The 21,598-nt window shown below is 34.9% G+C and overlaps 3 protein-coding genes across 5 annotated transcripts; all 3 read left to right on the forward strand.

The window, feature by feature from the left end:
• Positions 1-436: 436 nt before the first annotated feature.
• On the forward strand, positions 437-5,172 carry LOC125218958 (cold-regulated protein 27). Of its 3 annotated transcripts, none has more exons than XM_089056706.1 (5): positions 437-685; positions 2,277-2,447; positions 2,539-2,761; positions 3,819-3,903; positions 4,350-4,441. In XM_089056706.1, the coding sequence occupies exons 1-4, from the start codon at positions 542-544 to the stop codon at positions 3,866-3,868; spliced, it is 588 nt and encodes a 195-aa protein (XP_088912832.1). In that variant the 5' UTR covers positions 437-541; the 3' UTR covers positions 3,869-3,903; positions 4,350-4,441. The 3 variants fall into 3 exon arrangements, with proteins under 3 accessions (XP_088912832.1, XP_088912833.1, XP_047976741.1); XM_089056707.1 differs by having other exon boundaries at positions 3,819-3,871; positions 4,350-4,426; XM_048120784.2 differs by lacking the exon at positions 3,819-3,903 and adding an exon at positions 4,550-5,172 and having other exon boundaries at positions 444-685; positions 4,350-4,459.
• Positions 5,173-6,096: 924 nt separating this feature from the next.
• FUT11 (fucosyltransferase 11) lies at positions 6,097-10,115 on the forward strand. Its single transcript, XM_048119191.2, has 7 exons — positions 6,097-6,765; positions 7,158-7,318; positions 7,623-7,864; positions 8,427-8,531; positions 9,024-9,180; positions 9,377-9,604; positions 9,734-10,115. Exons 1-7 carry the CDS (start codon positions 6,352-6,354, stop codon positions 9,987-9,989), a joined length of 1,563 nt encoding a protein of 520 aa, XP_047975148.1. The 5' UTR covers positions 6,097-6,351; the 3' UTR covers positions 9,990-10,115.
• Positions 10,116-13,266: 3,151 nt separating this feature from the next.
• On the forward strand, positions 13,267-15,885 carry NIR1 (nitrite reductase 1). The gene is made up of 4 exons (XM_048125389.2): positions 13,267-13,742; positions 13,991-14,345; positions 14,497-14,785; positions 14,958-15,885. Exons 1-4 carry the CDS (start codon positions 13,355-13,357, stop codon positions 15,696-15,698), a joined length of 1,773 nt encoding a protein of 590 aa, XP_047981346.2. The 5' UTR covers positions 13,267-13,354; the 3' UTR covers positions 15,699-15,885.
• Positions 15,886-21,598: the final 5,713 nt, after the last annotated feature.

Below are 21,598 nucleotides of genomic sequence, written 5' to 3' on the forward strand. Positions count from 1 at the left end.
AGGTATACCGTTAAATATTTATATATAAACGAGATTGGATGACTATTTAAAAAAATAATACTGTATGATATCAAAAGCAATATGATTTGTTGAAAGATTCTCAGCATTCAGCAGCGTATTTGTTTAAAGTTCTACAGCATAGTAACAGTGATATCAATAACATATCGAAATTTGTCTAAATGAACATCCCAATTTTTAAATCTGACTGTAAATAATGTACGAATTATTTTTATTTAATTCCTATTCTAAATTTCATAATTTTTGACACACCTGGAATTAAAAAAAAAGAAAAGAAAAGGACAGTGGCAAGTGAAGACAAAATGCAAGAAAATATCTGGCTGGCGCTGGTTGTTGCAGATATTTATCATCCTCGGTCTGACGTGGCACTCGACTGCTACCATTGACACGTGTGAAAAAAGCGTTTCCATGTGGAGCTTCACTTTCTCTCACACCGCCTCTCTCTTCCAAATTTGGCCAAGGGTTTCCATTTTCCTCTTATTTTCCAGATATTTTTCTTCTGTTTGATCACCACAATCTGCTAATGGAAGGAGATTTTGACTCGGAGTCTCAGCATCGGCCTCCTCCGCTCGATAGACTTTGCCACCGCCGCTCGACCTCGGATGCATCGTCCTTGACCGTTGAGAATTGCGAGGATCCCGTTCGCCGTTCGAGGAATGTGACGCCGGTAACTCCTCTTTCTCTTCTCTCGATTTCCGCAACTCTCCGTTTGATAGTGCGATTGCTATCTGTCTCTCGATGCTAAGGCTGTTTGATGCACTGTGTCTGAGGTTTAATTGCGGAGATCCTGAGCTCAGTAGTTTGTTAGGTAAATGTTGCATAAGTTAGGCTGTTACTAGCTAATCGTCTGTGATTTTTTTAGATTTTTGTTTGCGAGGCAAGCTCATTGGTGGATTTTAATTTTTAAAGGGAAAGGAAACAATATCCACTCTTGGTGATTATGATAAATTGATATTACAACAGATTGGAAGCTTAAAGATGATATGCATTAACGAAAGGCATTTGAATTCATTCCTTCGAGGACAAGCTCTGTCATATCAAATTAATAAAACAAGGAAGATCTGAAATCCATTACTGACTGAAGGAACATTTTTGTTTAACTATGTAATTTAAGACTTTTAGTTAAGTGAAGGTGTTAGCAAGGGCAAGGCTACGTCAGGGTCTTCTACGTGGAATACATGTGTAATTTTGGATGCATTGCAATACCATTTAAGTAATGTGGATTTTTTTGAGACTAATTGGATATGCTTAAAAGAACTGCATAGATAGGTTGTTGGAGAATGGCCAGTTGGACAAAATGAGATATACAAAATGGCCTAATTTATAAGTGCTATCAAATAGTAATGGGTTGAAACAACAATCAACTGGTAAAGTATGGTTTACTCTTTGAGTTATCTCTGCCTTCCCTTATATAACTTTCCTTTATCTTCTGAAACTGAACTATTATAAATTTTTAATTTGCAACAAAAGAATGAAATTGATAATATGATACATATGGATTTTGGTTTAACTCAGCTCTGCCCCACTGAATTTCTAGGAATATTATTAGCTTATTCCTCTTTGAATTTTAAAACCAACCCTTGAATCTTTAATTGTATTCTCAGTTTGTTGTGTAGGAGAGTGATGGTATCAGAATTTTTCATGAATGTACATGTTTTGTGTGTCGGTGTTGGCATAGTGTTACTATTTCTTTTGTGACTTAGTGATTCATCAATCGAACTACAATGTTATGTTTTAGTTAGCCGTCAATAAATCTTTCATCCTAATATGTCAATGGCCACAAGGTCTTATTGTTTGAATATATTCTGTATGCTATTCTTACTAAGGGAAATTAGGTGCTGAATTAGTCATTATCTACACTTTAGAATAAAAAAAAGTTGCTTGCTTAGGACTTCTAGACGTAGATTCTTATGGAAATTATTTATAATTCTGTCGAAGAATTAATGAGAACACATTTTAGTATCCATTCTGTGTAAGGGGCAAAAGATTTTCCAAATCTATAAATAACAAAAGGGCTCCCTTGTGTACATTTATATTTTATCCTCTGGTGGTATTGTATAAAGTTTTACTACCATTTATGATCTCTTATCTATTTTTGACGAAATATTTTATTTTAAAAGTTTCGGTATTATTAGCATGTGATAGGACAGCTGTTTTAATTTTTTTTAATTAGTACTCCTATGTAATATGGTCACAGCTGGTGTTCGTTTGAGTCCGTACATGTGCTTACATTGGCCTCTTGATTTCCCTGACTGCAGGACGAAAGCACAGCATGGACAAATGAGAAACACAATTCCTATCTGTATCATTTGGAAATGTCATTTGTTGAACAACTGTACCAATCAAAATCTGTGCTTGCACGATGCTCAGGGCACAACTTGAGAGACATAAATATATCTCGGAAGCATTTGACCAATGCTTCTGATCAGGTTCAAGAAACTTAATGCTGTTCACTTATAATCCGTGGGCTGGGTTAACTGTACAAAGCTAAATATATTTGTTACTTTTGTCTTATGCCAGTATAATGTTTCACGTAATGGATGTTGGCAAAAGAGTAAGCATGCAGCGGGTGGGCCTACTCACAACAGTACTCACCATTCGAAGCATGGAGATGTGCATTACCATCCATCACTAAGTAAAGTGCGCACATCCATGAAGCTCATTAGGACAAGGAATCAAGGGGAAAGGATGATATCTCATGGAACACAAGCATGTTCACAGGACATAATTGACTCAAATAGAGGTTATCCGGAACTATCATTGCCATAACTTTGCCTTTCTTAGTTGAGTTGAACTTTAAAATTCTTAACGAGTTTGCTCTGATTGTTATGCACGTGTTCTGTTATTTGTTAGTATTATTTTCCTTTTGTGTGCATATGGATATCTGTTATTGCATATCACAAGTGTAACTGATGATAGAAATCATATACATGGAAAAAAAGGCAGATTTTATGCTCTACTTGTGAGTTAGGTTTATGTTTTATCTGTTTTTGGGTCTACTTGAGCAAACAAAACTAAATTACTCAAAAGAGTATCCTTAGGTGTTTCTTCTCCCTGCTTTCCTTTTTTTGACTTTGTTCGTGATGTGTATGGTGGAACAGATGAACTTTCTTGAAAATAGATTTTGCAAAATTCTGAAAAAGGTGGCCAAATTTCTCTAGTATTAACTCTACTATAACAGAATCCTCTGACCCTTTTGTTTGGTGCGGAAAGTAATATAAACCTTACTTGATATAGCTTTTACCAGAACACATTAGTGAATGTTGTATTGGCCTTTTACCATTTTTATGCTATCAGGGTTCAGAAATTGCAGGTTCCGAAAATGCTGTACCTCTATCTTTGAAATGTTTAATGGAATGAGTGCTCGTTATTTCGTATACAATCTCCGAATTTTCTTGTAAATGTTAACACATTTAGGGTCAGTGGTAATGGAATTTTCTTGTAACTGTAACAGCATGATAATGGAATTTTAGCATTTGCTTTCTATGCTTTGACTTAACCACACACACTAGATTCTAAAGATTTTAATTTTTTATTTGTTCCTCACGGTTAGAGTAGAGAAAGGGCCATGACTGTTTTACAATGTTCGTGCTATTAGGCTCTAGCCAGCAAGTTCTTAAAATAGTGTTGCTTTTTTTGGAACTTTTAATTGAACGGGTGATAGTTATTTTATTTACAACTTAATTGTTCTATTGTATACGTTAAAAGTTATAGTTAATATTGTATGATCACATTTTCTGTAATTGCTTTTTATGCTTTATATAAACCATGTGTAGATTCCAATTTTTTTTTACTTGTAGTTGTTCTGTGTTCGGAAAAAAGAGAAGGGAGAGTGACCTGCTGCACTTAAACGGTTAAAAGTTGCATCTTATGCTTTGTACTTTGGTAAATCTTTGGAGTTGAACTTGTGCTTCATGCATCTGCATGTAAATGTTTCTGCTCTATAAGGAATGATAATGACTGCATGTTTTTTTTTCACTTCTTGTTTTCTTGAGTTGCTAAGATGGTTAAAACAGTGAGAGAATAGATTCGCACACAATGTACTTGCTTCCTATTCCCAAACAGAATTAGGTTTTGATTCTTGATCAAAAACAAATTCAGAAGTTGAATACAAAATTCATATTTGATCCACCTTAAAATAAGATTTAGTGCTCAACCTCCCCTCCCCTTCAGTTAATTGTTTGCCGTTTGTGTGCCTGCATGTTGAGATGCGAGTGAGTAAATGCTAGTAATAGATGGAAAGAGTTCATATCAGTATGTATAGATCATCCTTTTTCTTTATTATATCATCATTTATATTGACATTGTTAGGTTTTTGACTTTTTCTACAGAGGAGACGGGTCAAAACTTTTTGAATGAAAACAATCAAAATACACTAAATTCCGAGTCCCAAGCAAAAAGGTTGAAGATAGCTTTGGAGGATGGATCACATCAGGATCAAGTAATGTGTAGAGTTGAATTCTGTTTTGCAAGTGTATTTATGAATAGAAACTATTGGTTATCTTCTCAATCCTGGTGCCCGGTATTGCAGATTGTTCCTTCAATGTGATGCCCTCCAGCAGATGATGAACAGATCAAATTACTGCTCGCTGTGAAACTGTCTTGAAATTTTGATAGCCGTGTTTATTATCCAACTTGAAATGCATTTTCACATGGGAGGCCCTGTAGACATTATTACCATTAAAAGAGGGTGGTGAAGATTAATGAGGTGCAGGATTTAAAGTTTCCCCTAGCATTTCCAAATCGAGGTAACATATAAGTTGAGTCCATGGGAAGGATCAGTGAAGGATGTGATCCCATGGAATTTCAGTATCCTGAAACTAAGAACCACATCGTTTTGTCGTAGTAGATTCCTAGAAACAGAAGCTTTATCATGCCTGCATAAACTCATTTGCTTGACCTGTAGATAAGATGCAGAGATATAAAATGATTTATATAGTTGCCTGTGTAAAGAAAATCTACTTTCTTCCTCCTATGGATTGTAGGTTACGTGGCCGGGGATGTAAATGGTCTGTAGATGTCTAGGTGAACATCTGTCTCCTGCTTTCGATTTTGTGAGCTTAGTTCGCTCACTCCACAAATATCTATATATTGTTGTTTGATACTCTTCAAAATTTTTTTAGTAATATTGGTTATACATTTTTGTTGTATGAATGATTATTGTCTGTATTTTAATTGTTAGAGCCGTAAAGAATCTACAGGTTCAACTAATCTTGCTTTTGTGTGAATCTGACTTATACTATAGTAATGCATATCAATGTCCTCTATTGATTGGATTATTCCTAGAGGCATCATATGTTGGTTTTAGTCCTCACTTTTTTTTTTTTTTTTTTTTTCTTTTTTCATATTCTAAAGCTGAATTGCAGTAGTTGATGGTTTAACAAACCTTTTTATTGTAGTTGAGAATTCTTGCATCTAAAGTCAAGTCTATAGATAGAAAAAGGGTCGACTTTTTGCTGTCTTACCTCTGAATTATTTGGTCATTTAGTACTATATCGTGGAAATTGCCGAGTGGTTAATCAATTCTTCCACAAAATAATTGTCATAGACTCATAGTAGACTAATACTGGAGAGTTCAAAATATAAATATAACTTTTATGTTAAATATAATTTGATAATCACTTAAATCATAGGTATATATACTTCACTAACTTATTATTCCAAACTTCAAAAGTTCAAAAATTATCTTTTGTGAAAGGATTTTAGATGTTATAATTGGTAGATTAATTTGTTCATCTAGCATAATTTTGATTAAAAATAAATTTATATCGACTAGTATAATTTTTATTTTTTTTAATTTTTAGATCGCTACTTTCTAAATTTAACGAGCTCACTTAGCAAAAAATCTTTAACAAAAGGCTACTAGTGTCTAGTAGTAATAAAACAACAAACTACTATAATCTCCGATTTTTGCTATAAAAGCTTCAGTTTGCTTGGGGTAAAATTAACAGATAAAAATTTATTTGGAATCAAAATTTGAGTTTAAATTCATTTAATATCAAAAGCTTTTCTTCTTTTATATTTTCATTACTTCTTTTGAATAATTTTAGACACGAATGAGAATTAGAGTTAGTGTAATTTATAACAAAAGTTTTTCCATTAATGCTTTCAAAACTTCTGTTCGTGTATGCAGCTCCAAACACTGACGTTATAAAACTCAAAATAAAATCCCAGAAATAAATATTGAGAAAAGCGGTCAGGGCAAGTCCACCAACACCTTCCACAGTTCCATGGACGCCTCGAAATCGAAATATTGATTCACCACTCTGTCTTCCAACACCATATTCTCGTCAAAGATCCATTTTTTACCCCATTTCTCGACGATTCAAGCTCATGGCTGCTGCTAGCTTCAGACAGCATCCGAAGGCCGAAGAATTACCCGATCCAGACATCCCATCTACGTCGTATTCATCATCATCTTCATCTTTAAACAAGAGGAAATGGTCGAATTTTCTCCCCATTTTGGTGGGTCTGGTGGTGATAGGGGAGATTGCGTTTCTGGGCCGTCTCGATATGGTCAAGAACGTCGACATAGTCAACTCCTGGGCCGACTCCTTCTACCACTTCACCCAAACCACGTCTTCTTCATCCTCCTCCCCGTCCCGGACCCTCGAATACGCCGGGTCGGATCGCCACCCAGTCCCGGAGCTTGTCGACAGCTGCGAAGCTTGGTTGGAGAAGAAGGACTCTGTGCCTTATTCTAGGGATTTCGTTAAAGACCCAATTTTGGTAATTGGGGCTGATGAGGTTAAATTGTTATTCTTTATCTTTTTTGTTGTTGGAACTGTTGTATTCATTGATTGTTAAGTGGGAAAGTGTTGTGCATAATGTAGAATGCTATTTGTGTGTTTATTGTGCTTATGCTTGTTGATCATTTATTGTAAGGATCAAAGTTGAATTGCAGATAAGTTCTCAGATTATCAATTTCACCTGCTTTGGTAAGAGATCATAAATACAGTGCAGTGGATTATCTGGATTCTTAGGTTATGACAACAATGGCAGTCAGCTATGAGCAATTCTAAGTGGAAATATTTGATTGCTTATGTTGTTTGTAACTGTGTTTTTCAGTAGCTTTATGTAGATTTAGAGATTCTGGTGCAACAATTTGTGTTTTTTGACGTGAATTGTACGATGTGTAGGAGTTTAAGACCTGCAGTGTTGGATGTAAGTTTGGGTATGAAGTGAATAAGAAACCCGATGCTGGATTTGGACTTCCTCAGTCATCTGGAACTGCAGCTGTGCTTAGGTCAATGGAAGCAGCCTCATATTATGCTGAGAATAATATTGACATGGCACGACGGTGGGTAAGCACAAAAGTGGTTGCTTTTGCCTCTTATTCCATTCTTTCCCTGTCAACAGCCAATTCCTTGGATTTTCAGACATTAGATTTTCTTTTTGGTTGGCATAAATCAAGCTATTCTGTAAACATTTTTATGCACAAAAAACCAGTCAATTTTGTTGCTTCATTGATAATTCTGTCTAGTTATTAACATATGGTTCTTGTTTTCTTCATATATGGTTTCTGGATGGCCGCAACTAAATCAGCATCCATATTTTGTACTCCCTTGACTAATATGGTTGTGGTGTGTTTTTTTATGTTACAGTCGGGGGTATGACATTGTAATGACAACCAGTCTTTCATCAGATGTGCCTGTTGGATATTTTTCTTGGGCTGAATACGATATGATGGCTCCAGTTCAACCCAAAACTGGAAGTGCTATAGCTGCTGCTTTCATTTCTAACTGTGCTGCTAAGAACTTTCGGCTGCAAGCATTGGTTGGACTTGAGCAAGCAAACATCAAAATTGATTCTTATGGAGGTTGCCATCGGAATCGTGATGGAAAAGGTGATACCTCACCTTATTTCAGACCTATATGAAATTATAATTTTCTGTTTCAAGGCACCAAGTTTTATTATTTCTATACGCATCAACAAAAGAAATCAATTTTTCTTATAGAAACTAAGTTTCCCTTGGAAAATATCATAACTCCAATATCTGCTATAAATGAATGCAAAAATATCTGTATAAATGAATGTAAATATTTTGGTTGGTATATCAATATATGAACTCAATTTGTTGTGATAGATGCTTTTCTTATTCCCTTTTGTGCTACTCAATTTTAGTTGTAGCTCTGTAAGTCAGCTTTTCGGGAAACATTTCCTGTGATAACAGGCTTCAGTTGATGGGTAGCAAAACTGGAACCTATCATTTTTAAAAGATGTAACAATCTTTTTTATTTTGATTTTTGAGCACAATTTAACGATTCAAAATTCTGAAGATAAAATGTTGATGAAGGATATAAGTGGAAGGTTGTTGGTAATATTGTCGGTTAATGCTCTATATCATCCTATCTTTGGGCTAGGCTTAGTTGGATTTGTATGAACTCCATGTTTTCTCACATTTTCAGTGGATAAAGTGGAAACATTGAAGCGTTACAAGTTTAGCTTGGCTTTTGAGAACTCGAATGAGGAGGATTATGTTACTGAAAAGTTCTTCCAGTCTCTTGTTGCGGGTAAAGTACATTTCTTCTTGCTTACTCTTTTGTGTTGATGAATTTATGTTTGTAAATATGCCTATGCTGTCATTAATGTTTATGTATACTATCAACTCATAATCTCCTTCCCCTCCACATAATTAACACACATATTTATGTAAATTTGATACTTACAGTATGTTTATGTGTGATTCCAATATTCCATAAGTTAAGGCAGTTTAATGTGCCATGAAAGATACTCAATGGAGAAGTTGATACATGCGCGGTTTACACTACTATAAGGTTAACCCGTTTGATGCAAGTTATGATTTTCAAAAAGCACTCGTGGAATAGTCTTCTTTTCTTTCACGACAGTCCTGTCATTGCGTGGTCTTAAATCTTAATTCTTATGCTCTCGAATGTGCCTAAGATGCTCTATTGAATTGGCTTCTCAACTGTTAACTGGTGCAATTTTGGACTTCACGATACTATTTTCTGATTAAGGGAACTGATCATACATGGCACTGGCAGGCACTATTCCTGTGGTTATTGGCGCCCCTAATATCCAAGATTTCTCTCCTGGTCCTGGTTCATTGCTGCATATCAAGGAGCTCACAGATGTTGATTCTGTTGCCAAGAGGATGAAATACCTTGCTGACAATGACAGTGCATTTAATGAATCATTAAGGTCTGTATTTTAGTCCTAACATGTTCAATTTTGAGTCCTTTTCGTGTACTTCTTTTTCCTTTTCCTAATATCCTGATGTAATTTTGCCTCAAGTTTGAATGCACTTCATTGCTTATCCTCTATTATATGCTTTCTAATTGAACTACTTGAATAGATGTTGAGGGGCCTTTTTCTGGTGTTGGTTATTTTTGTTTAGGTGGAAATATGAGGGGCCATCCGATTCTTTTAAGGCCCTTGTTGATATGGCTGCAGTACACTCATCATGTCGACTATGCATTTACTTGGCAACCAAAAGCCAAGAGAAAGATGAAAAGCGACCAGAATTTCAAAACCGCCCCTGCAAGTGTACTCGTGGCTCAAAAACTACATACCACATATATGTCAGGGAAAGAGGAAGGTTTAAGATGGAATCCATTTTCCTAAGGTATGTGTATTGTTTGCGCCAATGAGAGTTTGCTCATGTTAATTTTTTTTTATTTCTGCATTTTCTGAATTTAGTAATTATACCATTCCACTTGATTCGTTGATACTGATGCCTAATATTTGAATGCAGGTCAGATAAATTGACCCTCAAAGCCCTATCCTCTGCTATTGTGCAAAAGTTTAGGTCGCTGAAACACGTTCCTATCTGGAAAAGTGAGAGGCCAGAGAGCATAAGAGGCGGGAATGAGCTAAAAGTCTACAAGATATACCCAGTCGGGCTAACACAGAGGCAAGGATTATACACCTTCAAACTCAATGGAGATTCGGGTTTGAGGGAGCACATAGAGAGCCACCAATGTGCCAAGTTTGAGGTGATATTCGTATAGGTTTTGACATGGAAAATCCAGGAATGGGGTCTCGGGTAGGTTGTCGCCTGACACTCTTCTCTTCCTCACCCTATTAACTTTTGTATGATGGCTGACTCTAGGATTTGTTGCTCCACTTTTCTTTAACACCGGGCTTCGTGTTCGTTAGTTTTAGGTCGAGTTTAGAGGAGGCGCGAAAGATGGGGATTATTACATGATTTTGGGGCTTAAAATGAGGTTTTGATAATTGGTGTACATAACTTCACTATGGGAAGCATTGAAAATGGTTAAAATTGAGGAAACTAAGATGGAATGATGTTTCGATCCCTATATTCCTTGCTTGATTCCGATTCTTGGTCAATTTTTAAAAGTTATTCCTTTGTTTTGTCAAGGTTCGAACATGCTAAAATCAAAACTTGTTTTTTTTTTTCTTTTTCTTTTTTTTCTGAATTTGATTCGGATGAAAATGATATAAATGCTGAATTTGAGCTCAAAAAAGTTAAAAGTTTGTATTTTTACAGTGGAAAATTGATTTTGTCCAACAAGATAATATAATTTTTACCACATACACCATGATAGTATGATTCAATTTTGTAAGCTCGCAAAAATGTTAGATTATGGAGTACATGTTTTTATTGAAATAGTCTTTTTCACATAATCTTTTCAGAGGTGGGGCTAGACTATTAAATGAGGCATAACGTTTGATGAATTAATAGTTTTCTTTGAAGATAATAGGAGTATTTGTTTTGAGATAAAGAGAAAGGCAGAGAATTAAATGTAAATTTCATTTGTAGTGCACATGCATTATATTCTGACACCTTTATTTTCAATTAATCTATAGATCGATGTGATTAACCAACTCCAAAAAATAACTTAGCTTTAGACACGTAGATCCCAAGAGACAAACTTCATTTATAAATATAGAAAGTGTCTATTGCATAACAAAAAAAACAATAACAAGGATAAAATACTCTGCATCTCACCCAACTATTTGAGCATCTAGATTATATTCATTAATCAATAGTAGTTATGATTTCGCTTATAGAAAATTGTAACACTTGACTTTCTTGATATTGTAAATAAAGCATATGATGAGTGGTAAAATATCTAAATTATAGGTATGGTATAAAAGAGACAAGGGCCACATGTTTTGTAGTTTGCAACTTGACTAATATGCACTTAGCATTTAATCTTCACTATAAATATTCATAAACTATATATGCAAAATGAGGCGGCTCGATCATAATATTGACCTTTCACTTTTTAATGAGGCCATCCCAACTCTTGTCTTTTACTTCATTTTTTTTTTCATATAAATGTTACTCCTATCATTCATTAGCCAACTTGAGTCCCAGTTGACTAGAAAGGTTGTATGTGACAGGGACTCCCAATTTAGGTTGAACTAATTTTAATAACTATAGTAAGTTAGATAAGATAATATTGAGAAATAATTGTATGTGACAGGGACTCCCAATTTAGGTAGAACAAATTTTAATAACTATATTAGATAAGATAATACTGAGAAATAATATGAGATAAACAAATATAGACTTTATTTTAGATTAAATTATTAATAAGGGTGAGAGTGAGATGAATAATCCCGAAACACAATATATCTTACTTTGGAGACGATATCAGTAAAATTAAGGGAAAAAGTAATCGAATAAGATGTACATGCATGAATTCTAGTTATAAGCAATAGTAGGAACCGAATGAATCCATATTTTACTTTGAAAATTAATACTCCAATGTACTACCAAGATAACAACCGAGTTATCAAATAATTTGTTGGTCATGTGAAATATAGCATATTTATGTAATAGGAGTACAAATAAGAACACCAACAAACATAGAGACATCAATTTTTCAAGACCTTTGGTTTTCTTGTAGGAGTATTTATTAATATCATAAGATATGTTTATATGAGTAAATAGTATTATCAGTATACTCATTTAGTTGATAATATTAGTATAAAAATTAGCCATTGGTCACAAAGATGCTTATTGAAAAAGAACACATAAGTGGATAATATAAAACAAATACGTATCATGGTTAAGTTATTCAAACTTAACATGGAAGACTCCTAATTCAAATTCCCTTCTATCAAGTATCAACATAGCGATAGCATGTGATGTAATTTAAATGATGATTTAATTCTATTGTGTTGTTATTTAAATTCTCATTTCTAATTTAAAATATCTTCTTCTGAATTATTGCTCGGTGCATATAATTGATTGTGCTGCACATGACAAGGAAAAAACGTATACCTTATTTACCCTTCAATAACAAGTATACATAAAAATTTACGATAATGTAAAATTTGTAATATTTTAAATCAATTTTAAAGCTCATGGAAAATAAAAAAATTTAACTAAAGTTAATAATTTTAGGAACCAATATCCCAATTTAAAAATAATAATAACTATAGATTTTTCAAAATTAGAGAGGGTCTTATTATGACAAATTTATAAACATGCTAAATGCTTAGGTATAGTTATTAGATATTATAGTGGATTGGTTAAGGGCACCCATATCACAATGAAAGCGATTTTTCATAGGTACAATTGTCACTATCTAAGAAGCCGAAGTGAGTTGATGTACCCATAATCATAGCGAAACTCGGGTGAAACTATGTGGAAGTTCGAAAGATGTTGTAGAATCAACAAATTTTCATCCTTGATGAGGATAAAATGCCATTCGAACTCATTATTTACCAACAAATTAATTAATTATAACACCAAAATATTCCCTCCGTCCATCTGTAGCTGAGTCGTATTCCTTTTTTAGTTGTCTTAATAGTTGAGTCATTTCCTATTTTGATAAAAAGTACAAACTTTTTCTCTCTTATTTTATTCTCTCTTCATCTCTTTACATCCTTTCCTATTTTATTTTTTCTTCACTTGACTCACTTTTAACACAATTTCTTAAATCTAGTGTCTAAAAGAAACGTCTCTATGACAAAAAGAGTATTTGTATACAAAATGAAGACAATCATATCCTAGTTCATGGTCCGACAATAAACTATGTGCGTTAAAACAAAACAACCCAAATATACTTCGAAAAGACCTCTATTTCCTATTTAACGGCTTACGTTAAACTCCCCTTAATTATTCCTTCTCCAACTCATCACACCAGTATTCCCAAAACACCCCTGCCCCCACTCGCCCCAAAAAATAACTAACCAAGGGCATTATCGTCAAAAACACACAAACCGTCACCAAATAACATATAAGCATAGAGAAATGACCTTTAGCAATATTCAAGAGACCAAACACACTCTTCTTAAAGTCCATTCCCCCCACCCTACAAATGGCCTCATTTCCACCTCCACCTCCACCACCACCACCACCAACCTCAGCCACCTCCGCCGCCGTAGAAAAGCCAAAATGTCATCACTTCATGCCAAGTTCTTGGCGCCATCAATAGTGCCAATTAGCAACAACAAATTCAAGAATATGAGGGCCCACGCCACCCCGCCGCAGACGGCGGCTCCGCTTCAGTCTGCGGCGGCGGCGGCGGTGGATGCGGAGAGACTGGAGCCGAGGGTGGAGGAGAAAGATGGCTTCTTTGTGCTCAAGGAGAAGTTCAGGCAAGGGATAAACCCTCACGAGAAAGCCAAGATCGAGAAAGAGCCCATGAAACTCTTCATGGAAAACGGAATCCAAGAGCTCTCCAAAATCCCCATTGAAGATCTCGACAAATCCAAGCTCACCAAAGACGACGTTGATGTCAGACTCAAATGGCTCGGCCTTTTCCACCGCAGGAAACACCACTGTAAGCCTCCCAATTTTTCAATTTTCCATTGATTCAACCATAAAGATTCAATTTTTATTAGAGAAGGATCAACAATGGTTGTTGTGTTAGCTCTTTTCCATTGATTCAACCATAAAGATTCAATTTTTATTAGAGAAGGATCACCAATGGTTGTTGTGTTAGCTTAGTAAGTTAGAACTGTAACTATGATTGCAAAAATGCGGTTCATTTTAGGATCTGATGTTGTGTGATTGGTGATGAAACATCAGATGGTAGGTTCATGATGAGGCTTAAGCTGCCGAATGGGGTGACAACGAGTGATCAGACGCGGTATTTGGCTAGTGTGATTAGGAAGTATGGGAAGGATGGTTGTGCTGATGTTACAACGAGGCAGAACTGGCAGATACGGGGCGTTGTGCTGGCCGATGTTCCCAAGATCTTGAAGGGGCTCGATGAAGTCGGGCTGACTAGCCTGCAGAGCGGGATGGACAACGTGAGGAATCCGGTCGGGAACCCTCTTGCTGGGATTGATCCTCATGAGATTGTTGACACTAGGCCTTACAATAACCTGCTGTCTCAATACATCACTGCTAATTCGCGCGGAAATCCCTCTTTCACCAACTTGTAAGTCATTTTCTCTTGCTGTTTTTGTGTAAAATTTAGGTAGAAAACAGAGGAATGTGTGTGTTTGTGTTTAGGTGCTTGTTTTGAGGCCAAAATGGAGGGATGTGTGTGTGTGTTTAGTTGCTTGTGGTTGATGAAATGGTGATTGCAGGCCGAGGAAGTGGAATGTGTGTGTGATAGGGTCACACGATCTCTACGAGCATCCGCACATTAACGATCTTGCGTACATGCCAGCGACAAAGGATGGGCGCTTCGGGTTCAATCTTCTTGTGGGAGGGTTCTTTAGCCCCAAGAGATGCGCTGAGGCCATCCCTCTTGATGCGTGGGTCCCCGGTGATGACATCCTCCCCGTTTGTGGGGCGATCCTCGAGACTTTTAGGGATCTCGGGACCAGAGGCAACAGGCAAAAAACAAGAATGATGTGGTTGATTGATGAACTTGTGAGTCATTCTCATTTTATCCCTCCTATATAATGCAAGTGTTGAAGGGTGGTGTTTGTTAAAATCTCTTAAATCTTGTCCCACATTGACTTGATGATGATTGTGTCTCATCTATATAAGTGTGGATAACCTTGCCCTGTTTGACTAACAATTTGTATGATGACTGATGCAGGGGATTGAGAAGTTCCGGGAGGAAGTGGCGAAGAGGATGCCGGGGGCGAATTTGGAGAGGGCATCGAGCGAAGATCTCGTTGATAGCCAATGGGAGAGACGGGACTACTTCGGGGCGCATCCTCAGAAGCAAGAAGGGTACAGCTTCGTAGGCATTCACATCCCTGTCGGGCGCGTTCAGGCGGACGACATGGACGAGCTCGCACGCTTGGCCGACACATACGGGTCGGGCGAGCTGAGGCTCACGGTCGAGCAAAACATCATAATACCAAACATCCCCGACTCGAAAGTGGAGGCCCTGCTCAAGGAGCCCCTCCTCACCGAGAAGTTCTCGCCCGAGCCACCGATCCTCATGAAGGGACTGGTGGCGTGCACGGGCAACCAGTTCTGCGGGCAGGCTATCATAGAGACGAAGGCGCGCTCGTTGAAGGTGACGGAGGAGGTGGGGAGGCTCGTCTCTGTCTCGAAGCCGGTGAGGATGCACTGGACCGGGTGCCCCAACACGTGCGGGCAGGTGCAGGTGGCCGATATCGGGTTCATGGGGTGCATGACGAGGGACGGGAGCGGGAAGGTGGTCGAGGGGGCTGACGTGTTCGTTGGCGGGCGAATCGGGAGCGACTCGCATTTGGGGGATGTGTACAAGAAAGCTGTGCCTTGTGATCAGCTGGTTCCGTTGGTTGTGGACTTGTTGGTGCAGAAATTTGGTGCTGTGTTGAGAGAGAGGGAAGAAACTGAGGATTGAATCATCATTCATCTCTATTTGTGTATGATTTTTACTGATTATTAATAATAATAATAGTAATATTACTAGGAAAAACAACCATTTCCTCTTAAGGGTTGTTGGATTTTCTTTGTGAATTTGAAAAAAACTTCCATTTGATTAAGTTGTTGGGACTGAAATCTAATACATGGACCATGGTACTTATCTATCTTGGCTTGTGGTTGTCACTGTTTATATAACTATGTTTTGTTTGTTTGAAGTATATTATTAGAGTAGCATCAATGTTGGAAAAAGGACACACCATACATCCTAAATCAAGATCCTTGCAGTAGATACTGCAATATCAATATCTTTTGTAGTTTTGTCTTAGCTCCATGGGCTTAGTGGACCTTAGGTAAGTATCATTCGTGAGCATCACTTTCATTTAATTTACGCTAGTGTTTTATTTTGCACGTGTATTGTATATAGACTCTATTAAGTATACAAATTACATAATAATCAAATACCTGTTTGTTTATTTATCCGTAACTTCAGTAAATTGATCCAATAACAATTTTTAAGATGATGAAATCAATTTAAACATAAAATAAAAAAAAATGTTAATACGGACCAAATGATTCTGTTTAGTTTTGTGCACATGACTAGTCCCAGAATTCAAATATTACGGCCCAGAATTCAAGCCCGTTTTAGAAAGTTAGGCCCATTAGCAATTATTTTATTTTGTCATACAATGTCAACAGTTAGGCCCATTAGTAATCATCTTAACACAATTCAAATTTTACGGCCCATAATTCATACCCATTAAAGTTAGGCCCATTTTTTAAATTTCACAGCCCAGATTATTAGCCAATTAACGAGTTAGGCCCATGAGTAATCATCTTAATTTTTCATAGTAATTCAAGATCTATTAGGCCCTGAGAATCTTATTAATTTATTAGAGCAAATCAATCTTTGGGTTGTTGGAACATCTCCAATGCAATTTTAAGACAGTGTTTCCTACATGGGGAAAACACATCTTATCAAGTTGCAATTCATGGTCATGTACAAAGTGAATTTGTCCTTAGGTATCAAGTTGCAATTCATGGTTCTCTACAAAGTGAATTTGTCCTTAGGTATCAAGTTGCAATGAATAAATTTCAACAAACTCAGGAGTCCAAGATTAGAAATAGTACTACTTACTAACTTATTATATGGATGTTTTTTCCACTTATTCTGAAAGCTGCTTCTTTTTCTTCCATCTGAAAACATTTAAGATTTTTTAAAGTTTGTCAACATGTAGCCCAACTGAACCACATAAATCCATACACATATTTTCTTTCATTTTCCTATTTGTGTGTACAATAACATGTCTAGCCAACTATCATATTTAAGAAAAACAGCTAAGAAATCAAGAATTTTATTCATTCATCGATTTTCAATATCTAACAATAAGAGACTGAGACATGACAAGAATTAAAATTAAATAAATAAGACATTTTTAGAAAATAAAATTAATAAGATAAGGACCCAAAACTGTACTCAAGTAAACAACACATAACTATAGGAATCCTACATGTATATAATAAGTATTCCATAACAATGCTTATTTTGTGATATAGTTTATCTATATTTACAATTTTATATTATTGTGTTGGACATATAAATAAGGTGGTTGAGGCTAATATAAATCTATATTTGTTGAGATATTGGAAGGATGAAAGTGAGAGTGGTGTATCCTCAGGTATCCAACGTTTTCGCACAGCCACATACGTTATTGTCTACTATTTGGCTTCACTAATCAATCCTCAATTGGACATTCATTTAATTTGTACTCTACTCTCACATACACATATTTATTGATTTTTTTTTTCACTTCTCAAGGATATGATGAGATATTATTCCTACTTTCCAATCCAAACATTAATTCAGTCTTAAATTTATTTAAAATCCTTGTTTGTGTCATCTCGTGTACAACATGTGAATCTGGACTTCGTATCCCGAGGGTTCGAAGAATCAAATATTGAGTGAGATCTAAGATTTTTTGTGTGAGATCGGTCGATTGTACTTCGTGTAGTTTAAACTTTTGTGTAATAACCTAGTCATCGTTTAGTAATTGGGTTAGGGTTTTGTGGCGGTTGTGAGGAAGATTTATATATCTCCTTGTTAATCTCACATGCGAATTTCGATAAAAGGTAGCTTTCGTTATTGATATGAGATTGTGTTAAAACTGAACCTTCAACATTGTTCTTTTACTTTTTCTAGTTGCATTTCTTAGATATGTTTTACTCCATAATTTTATATATTGTTCTTTATGTTTTAGATTGTAACTTTTATTTGTTGAGTTTTATATGTATATAACAAAAACACACATACAACATTCGTTCTATCTAAAATCATAAATAAACCGAACTCCCACACAATCCAAGAAACCATTCAACAATTAACCTACAAAGAGAAGAGTGGTTTCAAAGCAATTCCAAACTAAATAAAAAGTTAGAAACAACATGTACAAAACAACTAACAAAATACTATTATCAACCTAGCTAAATCAAAATAGTTCACTACTATAAAATGTTTTTGAAACCGAAACAACTTCTATTCACAACAAAGTCTTTATCATCAGTTCAATTTGCTTTGGGACACAACATTACACATATTCTCATTTCAGAAGTGATAGAAACTTCACTGATTTGTATTTTTTGTACGAATTGGTGTGCAATAATTAACCATGTGGCGATATTACACTTGGCATATTATACATGTATGCTTATGTATGTAACAGTAGCACTAAGTTTGATTGTTAGGAAGCCACGTCATCTTGTAATTCACAACCACTAAAGTTGGGAAAAAGTAATACGAGAAGAGATACGGAAAAGGAATTAAAACAAAAGGAACAGCTAACTTTTGGCCTTATTTCAGAAAAACAGCCAAAAAAGGGAACAACATGGGGACTCTGATATTATATCCCTTGTTTGGCAAAATTAGGCAGAAATTGGCATCATTCTAGGAATCTTAATGCATAGATTTGCTGTTCTTTTAGAGATAAATCCATTTCCACTTAAGTTTGATTCCATAACTAATTAAATCGCTATATCTATACATACTACTATTTGGAAAAGTATAAGTATAAAACTATAATGTTCATTAATTATTAGTACTACTATTTCTTTTTTATGTGTGGACACTTCAATAGTCACAATAATACAAGCGTGCTTATTAACAATTTAATTACAAAATGCAACTATACTGTAAACAGATTAGTCTTAATAAACAACAACTACTAACTAGTAAGTAATTATCATAAAACAATGAAACTAATCTAATAAATTACTAACAATTGTTGAAGCTTTTCTTAGTAGAACAAGGATCCAAAATCTTTGCTTTATTACATGGATGGATATGCCGTTCAAGAGATTGGATAAGAAATTTTGGAGCTCTCTCTTCTACGTGATCACTTGGTTAATTAGGTGACTCAAGAATACAGTAATTATCGAAAAGATGAAATCAAACTAGGATGCATAGAAAAAACTCATTCTTTGGTGGCTTAGATTGTGGATTAAAGGATGGTTCCGAATTTTCCCTACTCACCTGGGTATGCAGAGACTTATTTATAATTAGAAGGTGTTTCGGACACAATTGGAGTGACAATTCTCCTCCTGTTGGTTAATACGAAGATGATCTTCTGGCTCAATCCTTTTGTACCTGGTGAGTCGTGGCTATTCAACTTTGTTGTGGATGTTTGTTCCTTTGTTGGTGGCCTTTCAGTTTGTTGAGTGTTCCTCTTGGACTTGCTATTCTTAATGTACATGGTAAGCTAAGTTGCGTTTGATGTGCATGTTTCTTTGCTTTTTTGAAAAGTTTTTTTTATTTGTTCTAGCTTTTGTACTTCTTTGCTCACAGTTTTTTTAATGGCTGAGCCTTTCTTCTTACAAAAATGCGAAATAACTACTCATACTTTAGAATAAATGAACTATGCACCCAAATTTAACAAAAATACTAAAAGCCATCAGCCCAACTTTAACAAAATACTAAAAGCCATAACAATGCTTATGTGATGTTTAGGGGTTATCTACAAACACATTTTAAAAGTTTCTCAAAATGCATGTTTTTTAAAACGAGATAGTCTCATGTACATGCGACCATTATGGGGTAACATGTACATGAGACTATCTCATTTTATAAAACATGCATTTTCTCCAAACTAAGGTGTTTGCAGCTTATGATCAAGCTTCTGAAATAAGAAAGAAAACCTCCAACTTTCTCATTATAAGAATAATTCAAATAATTTCAACAAAACGCACCCATTTAATGAAATTACACGACTTTATAACAATAACAACAATAATAATAATAATAATAATAATAATAATAATAATAATAATAATAATAATAATAATAATAATAATAATAATAATAATAATAAATAAATAAATAATCCAAACACTCACTCTCAATGACTACGCTAGTGAAGGAAATAAAAACATCCACCACTTCTGTGAAAGCATTTCATCATCGAATATTTTAGGGAAAATGTGAGGCTTGTAGCTTCAACCATTTGTGCTACGCCCATTTGTTGCTACAAAAGAAAATGGATAATGCATCAATCATCATAACGACTTTTCGTCGCTTATCATGATTAATTTTCTTCATCATTAAAATCAATCAAGTTAGGATATAAGCATTCTTGAATTTCACAATTAATATACTCATTCTTCTCTTAATTAAATATATCATTATAAAATATAGTATAAAAATTAAAAATGGAAGCAGATAATTTTATTCTTTCTATCCAACATTATCACATTGAAAACCATAAAGTAGCACTCTCTATATACTGCGTAAAATTTTGACCAGAGATAAATGGGAATTTTGTGGTCATTTTTCAATGTTGGAATATGACATTTATTATGAGATAGAGAAAGTGATATTATTAGATTTAATTAGTAATATTAACATTATTTGTGATTGAAATATGTATATAAAAATCTATTTATTAATTAGAAAATATATACTATAAATTTCAAAATAAATAAGTCGAACTAAACTAGGAATTACACACATGCATAATACTCCATAATAGATAGAACACACTATCCTTTTCTTTAATTTTTTATTTCTCTTCAACTACCAAAATATGTTATAAAATAACAAAAATTAGATGACGAGGCAAATCTTGAAAATCCACTACCCTTTATTTCTCATCAGTGGTAATAACCCATGTGTCGACGTATAATGTTGCAATAATTTTGAATAGATAAGAAAAATATAAAATGTGCTTATTGAATGAATCGTGCTGCTCTTATATTTGCTACAACATTGTTGCTTGCTGCTTTTGGAGCTGTCATTATATGAATTTGAAATTTTTTTTGCATTAAAACTAATATTATGTGGCTTTAATTAGTTGGTAAACATTTGAAAATTGAGCATGCATATCGATATGTCGTTATTTGTGGATAGAAATAATATTCTTTGGGACCAAATTGAATCTTATACTATTATAAAACTAAAAGTAAATGTGATTAATTAAATTCATACACCTCTGTTTGAATAATGTCTTTATACTTCAATCATATGCAGAATGCACATTGAATTTGAACCACATAAATTTACACTTATCACATAGAGACACTTTCCGCCCTTCACGTGGTGTTAGAAATTTATGTTCATTTAATCATAAAAAAATGCAATTAACAATGTCTGTTTATGTGAGTCTAGTTGTAGTGTGGTTAATATTTAATTTTAAGGGTCTTGAGTTTGAGTTCATGCCATTACGACGCAACCTGTTAATTAATTTCAAATCACTGTACATTTATAAAGTCATCGAATCATTGATTTCCTTGCGTATTTTGTGTAGAACTTCCTACTAAACGAAATCATAGAAAAGTGTCTTATAAATTTCTCGAATTAATAATTATTTGAGTCCAACCTTGGTCAATATTGTT

The sequence above is a fragment of the Salvia hispanica genome, chromosome 1 (genome assembly GCF_029641045.1).
Source record: "Salvia hispanica isolate PSC_SH4W2 chromosome 1, Shi_PSC_v1, whole genome shotgun sequence".
Lineage (NCBI taxonomy): Eukaryota > Viridiplantae > Streptophyta > Magnoliopsida > Lamiales > Lamiaceae > Salvia > Salvia hispanica.